Source organism: Talpa occidentalis, unplaced genomic scaffold, assembly GCF_014898055.3.
Source record: "Talpa occidentalis isolate TD23 unplaced genomic scaffold, MPIMG_talOcc4v2.1 talOcc4.4, whole genome shotgun sequence".
In the NCBI taxonomy this organism is placed as follows: Eukaryota; Metazoa; Chordata; class Mammalia; order Eulipotyphla; family Talpidae; genus Talpa; species Talpa occidentalis.
Window position 1 is genome coordinate 45,402,711 of NW_023604295.1, and position 6,093 is coordinate 45,408,803.

General features: G+C 43.0%; 1 protein-coding gene across 7 annotated transcripts in view; it reads left to right on the forward strand.

Moving 5' to 3' along the window:
- The window catches only part of GOLGB1 (golgin B1), a 55,222-nt gene extending 50,586 nt beyond the window's left edge, over positions 1-4,636 (forward strand). For all 7 annotated transcript variants that reach the window (XM_037525463.2, XM_037525467.2, XM_037525465.2 and 4 more), the window contains 3 exons: positions 445-579; positions 2,935-3,040; positions 3,306-4,636. In XM_037525463.2, the coding sequence (XP_037381360.1) occupies positions 445-579; positions 2,935-3,040; positions 3,306-3,440 (376 nt within the window). In that variant the 3' untranslated portion in view covers positions 3,441-4,636. The remainder of the gene's footprint in view (positions 1-444; positions 580-2,934; positions 3,041-3,305) is intronic.
- Positions 4,637-6,093: the final 1,457 nt, after the last annotated feature.

Sequence of the window (6,093 nt, forward strand, 5' to 3'; positions counted from 1 at the left end):
CTCAACCTTGTAGTGTGCGTAGCATATTCAGAATTTGGGCAGCCTTCTAGACTACCTGCAGTTTGTTGTATGCATTCATTGTGTCTTGCTATCATAGTGTCCTCAGATTCAATGTGAAGATTATATACTAACAAATATAATAACAAATTATTTGTGAAAAATTTGTAAAGCAAAACCAGCAACACCACAATAACACCACAATAACACACAATAAGCCTATGGGATTCAAATGAAAGCTATCCAGTGAATCCCTAAAATTTCTTAAGGCATTTTCTGCAGGTTTATTTAATTTATCTCTAGCTATGCTTTAAAAATATTCCTTTGTGTTTGTACCAGCCCCTATAAATTTTCGTGCTTTATAACCTCATAAAAACCTTGAGTCTCTTGTGTCAGCAACTGTGTTCTGCCTCTAGTGATGACGTTTGTTTCCCTTTTGTCCTGAAGTGTTTCTGAAGCTCACCATCAATTGAGCAACATTCAACAAGAGGTAAACGAATTGAGGAAGCAGATGGAAGAAGAACAAGACCGAAGATTGGCTGCTGAGTCTGCCCTGTCCGCAGCGGAGGAGCAGATCCAGCGGTGAGGGGCTAAGGGAGCAGGCCTCTGTTCACTTCTCATCCTTTTTCTTCATACTCGTGAGCACTGCAGTTCCCAGACATGAGAATATTTAGCATCTTATTCTGATCCTGAAATGGGTACTGCAATGAGTTTAGGTCATTGTAGCCAGCCAAAAAAAAAACTTTATACTTGGGGGATCTAGGAGGCCTGTATTTTCATGTGGGATGGAATATGCCATTGTTCACATCCCAATAATAACTACTCATGTGATCTTTAGAAGGCCAGATCAATGACAACCCTATACCTTATCTGAGGTCTGAAATCAATTGACATTTTCTTTTAAAGATGAAAACATTGGGAGATTAAAATCCCACATTTTAAAGCTGATTTAAAAGGATGTAGCTTTCCATTTGTTGGCAAATGCACTTCCTAGCTCTCAACTTCCCCTCCCACTCACAGACAGTATTGAGCCAAGGTAGGCTTTCCTAGCAGAAAGACCTCATTCTTGTAAAATTGAACATAGTGTAACAGCAAGTTGTGCTTCTCGTGGGAGTTTGCACCAAGTGTGACTTGGAAAGACAGAACTATAAATCCCTATTTCCTTAGTCCCAGCTCACCAGTCAAGAGAATCCCTATGTGAGAGAGAGGAGAGGAGGTGGAGGTTATTGCTGCTGGGTGGCTCTTTCCAGAGAAAGCAATGTCAAAAGCAGACATTTTTACTAGATCTAAGGGAAAGCACCTTGTATATTGTTTCTTCCCTCAGAGAGTGGCACTGATGACACTAATGCCTTCTTGCAGAATTCACATGGCTGAGATGGCAACCCCAGTGACCAGGCCTTATTTAATTATCGTTCCTTCCCATCCAGCAGTCAGAACTTCTTCATTTCCATCACTCACTTGAGCCTTGGAATGCGACTTTGAAGATGGACTCTGTAGGGACACAGCACAGCCTGTTCTGTCTCAGATAAGCATCTTCATGCCTGAGCACTCATGGCTGTTTTTCTGCTACTGCAATGTAATTGCTTAGACCTGCGAAGCCCAGCCCTTGGTGGGGAGATCTTTCTTTCTTGTGTAATTAGCCTGTCCCAAAACAACTTGAGATGGCATAGTTCAGGGAGCCTCTCAAGTCTGTGGACAAGCCACATTAATCCAAGCTTTGTGCTCTACATTTTCTTCTTTGGCCCTGATGCAGCTAATCAAGTGCTCCTACCTAGGCCTACTGCTGCTACCTAGAAGTTTCATGCTAGAACTTCACATGCGCTCTGTAGTGCACACAGAACTTGCTAGTGGTGCTATTACTGTTTCACTCACCAGTAAACCAAACCAAAAGGCTCATCCTTCCTCGGCCTGGCCTGCAGAAGTTAACAGACTGACCCACATAGCACAAGACCATCCGTTCTAGAGCCATGCTGCCCCTGGAAAGCTTACAGGAGAAACAGACACAGGTTTATAATGTGGTCAGCCTGATTTTCAAGAGTAAAATGACAGGTAGAACTAGGCTTTGTGTGCCCAGTTTCTCTTCTCCAGACTCAAAAATCAGCTGAAGGTTCCTTTTTTCCTCGAGAAAAGTGTGTGACAGGCAACAAGAGGCCAAGAGTATTATGCTAATCAGTATCCCTCTATCTGGAGGAAATACCAGAACTAGAGTCCTTTCTGCCACCACAATTAAAAAGAGCACCCTGATAGGTAAATGTGCGATGAAATAAGTGATGTGACCTACAGCCCCTTTGAAACAGTTCTAGTTTTTGTGAGAAACCATTAAGTGGGAACCTTCTTCATGAAATGCATAAGTTCTAGTATTAAATAAACAAATCAGCAAAAAATGAAGCAAAAAGTAGTAGAGGGTACCAGCTGAGGTAAATTCAAAGAACCCCACACACAATCTGTTTTGGATAACATTTGCCATTTATTAATAAATGGAAAAAACAAACTCAATGAGATTCTGGGTCAGGTGGCAGGTGATGGGAGAAAGGGGCATGAGTTTAGAAGCATGGTTGGGTTTTGAATCCTGGCTCTCCCCCTTCCTTCAGCTGTGCCACCCTGGGTAATAATTTTTCTTTCTTCAAACCTTACTATGAAGACAACACCAACTTTAACCTGAGGGTTAAAACGTAGGATGCGCAGTGGGCCCTCTATTACTGATAGTTATTACCTTTTACTGCCCTTTACTCCTTCCACGGGGGCACGGACTATGGGCGCAGCCTCGGCCACAGGTCCCTTGTGTCTGTATCACGTGGCAAGATGACTAGGTAAATGTGTGATGAAATAAGCGATGTGACCTGCAGCCCTTCTTGTGTAATTAGCACACAAGAAGACTTCACCAGCTCAGCCTCTCATTGTGTGAAGCAGTGACATGCCTCTCTGTTCTCAACACAGGTTGAAGCCCAGCGAATGGGACTCTGCCCGGACTCCTCTCATTGGCTCCTGCGGCTTCCAGGAGCAGACAGTGCTAATAGATACTCCAGAGAGCAGTTATCGAAGGGTAAGAAGGGAAGAAGGGTAAAGAGAGGGTATTTTACTATCAGCCAGGCCGACTGTGTTTGAGGGCAAGGGGTTGAGGGACTTCCAGGACCTTGGGCAGTTGTAGGTCTAAAACTAGAAGGGTTTGGAAGATTGGAGGAACCTGGAAGAATTAGCCTAGTCATTGACTCTGAGGGAACATTCTCTCAGGATAACTTTTCTGTAGTGGTTAAGGAGGGGAAAGGAACCTGTTTCTTTAGAGTAAAACTCTCAAATTTTTCTTTCAGTTCCGGAATGGAGCAGGATGGAAACGGATCCTGCGTTCTTTCTGTTATTCCCGGGCCCGAGTGCCACTCCTGGCAACCATCTACTTTGTGTTGATTCATGTACTGCTCTTCCTGAGTTTCACAGGCCATCTATAACCCTAGTTCTTACCCTTTGCACCCTTACCCTGAAAACCTCCACTACCCTCAAAACCTGGCATTCTCATAACACCAAGTCTTCTCATTTACAGGTGATCTCTCCTAATGTCCACAGAAAGTGCCTAGAAAAAACAGAGGCCAGTATATGAGCACAGGTTAGAGCCACACGGATCAGCAAATGTGCTTCTTCTACTATGTAGGGCCTGACACCTCCTGCATAGTCTGAAGTGGCCCCACAGTTGGGCTGTTGAGCCCAATATTTGTTAAGGTTTTTCACTGCCCTGACCACTTGCAACTCCTGAAAGATACTAAAGAATATCTGTCAGTCAGGAGGATGATTCCAAGAAACCTAACAACCTGAAGTTCATTTTTGAGTGATACTTTTTAGATTGACTTGTTCATCTTAAATATTTTCTCCTGCTACAGGGAAAGGTAGTCCTGTCATAAAGTTCTGGGAAACATCATTTCATAGGATATCTGATTAGGTCTCTTCCAGAATAGGGTGGACCTAATGAACTCCTTTCCTAGATGTTCAGACGTAATTAGAAGGAGATTTGTATTCATGGACTTTAAAGATAACATCCATTGCTTATGTCCTTGATCCCGTGTATACTAAGGCATAGTAAGTCACCATACTTTTCCTTTCACTGAAAGGCAGGAAGAATGGTTATAAACAAGGAGTTTGAGGTTCTTATTCTCATTTCACCTGGCTATACCACAAATGTGAACATTGACTCTCAGCCGGGGAGATCTCACTGGTCAAGGCGGCCACCTCTAACCTCTACACACTAAAAGCATCTTTGCTGTTGGTGACCAATATTATTCCAGTGTCTCGGCCTCACAGTCGTCTGTCCTCTGTGGTAACAGAGCTGAGGAAAATGGGAGGAGATTATAGAGAAGATGAAAATATTCAAATCTAGACTTGAGAACAACCACCAGGACTGACTTCCATTTGTGCCTATTCGTTCTCCCCTCCCCTTTCCCCTGCTTCCCCTGCTTCCCCTGCTGGTTATTTTCTCTTTATGCCCATGATGTGTCCCGGCCTGCTGTTAGCACCCAAAGAAAACAGAAAACTGGGGATTGACTGAATCTATGCTAATCCTTTGTGATGACCAAATCTTGGTCACAGCAACCCCAGGAACTTTCCTGAACAGTTGTAAAGAATAAAATTATTTTCAGAATGAAAAAATATCTCATGTGCGTGTGTCTGAATGTACATATACACTGATGCTTACCTACATGTGTGTGCATGCTGGGGCGGGGGTCAGGGAAGGTAGATAGGGGAAGCAGAAATGGGATAGGAATGGAGAATGAGCTAGAAAGCTCTACATATCAGGCTTCCTTCTCACTGGCTGCATGGCTGCATGGGGTGTTCTACCCCTGGCCACTGGCCCCCAGGGTGGATGAAGTGGAGTGAGTTTATTTCATCTTAATCCTGAACCCAATAAACTAAGCCTTAGGAAATGAGATTCCTGCAGATTTATATCTAAATATATCTATATCTAGAGTTTATATCTAACTCTTATCTAATGCATATTGAATGTATTAGGCCTATTGGAATGCTTGTGAGTGGAAGTGGAGAAAGAGAACTCTAATAGGGGATTGCAGGATAGGTGTGGTATTTATTAAGTTGTTGCTTGACTCAAGGTACAATAAATGAACAAAGTGTATCTGTATCAGAACTCATGCTATTTTTTTTTTTAAGATTTATTTTTGCATAGAAGAATGGGTATAGGCCAGAGGGGCAGGATGTAAGAGGATTCACCAGGGACAGTGGGGAGCAGAACAGGCAGATTTACTAAAATGCATTGCTGAGGGGAGCAGTAGGCTAGACCGGAGAGGTCTACTGTACCATATATGCGCTATCTCACTTGCTGGGCATTGAACTCAGGCTGCAGTGGTGATAACACTGAGACTTAACCCCTATATCACCAGGAAGGTCCCACTCATGCTATTTTTATGTGCTACATCTCACTCCCTGTCATCAGAAATAAACTTGGGACATTTGCTAAGAAGAGAGGGTTTCTTGGTGTCATCTCTGAGTAAATTTTATGGTTTCTCAAAAAAACTCTATCTGGATGGTATATCACATACCTGTTTTTGACCCTGAACTAGAACTTCAAGTGTTCTCAAAAGATTTTTTTCTCCTAAAATTTGCACTTCCTTAAAATAATTTTGGTGTTGCCGTATTAAACAACATGAAGTAGGAGGTATCAATAAATCTTCCCAAGTACCCAGGTATAGACTCCATAGACTTGGAAGTGACTGAAGTCTTACTATGCTTAAGTAGAAATCCTCTTCTGTACCTTGAACTAATTTCGCCCAGTCTCTGCTGGAATCCAGTTGGGAGCGGATGACTGAGCATATGAGGTCAAAATTCCACATCAATAAAGATCAGGAGAACAATCATGAATGCTTCCAAATTCTCAGTTGCCAGAAAAAAAAGATTATTTCCTAGTCAAATTCTCCCTGAGTCTCTCACACTGTGGATGGGGTGCTATATGTCATCATTCTCAGTTGGGAACTGTACCACACAAGGACTCAGGCTACCAAAGGTGTAACTTTAGGGAATTGCCATTTGCCTCAGTGGACAGTGGGCAAAAGAACATGGCAAAGCTTGTGCCACTCTGACAGTCCCCACCAGAAAGTTGGA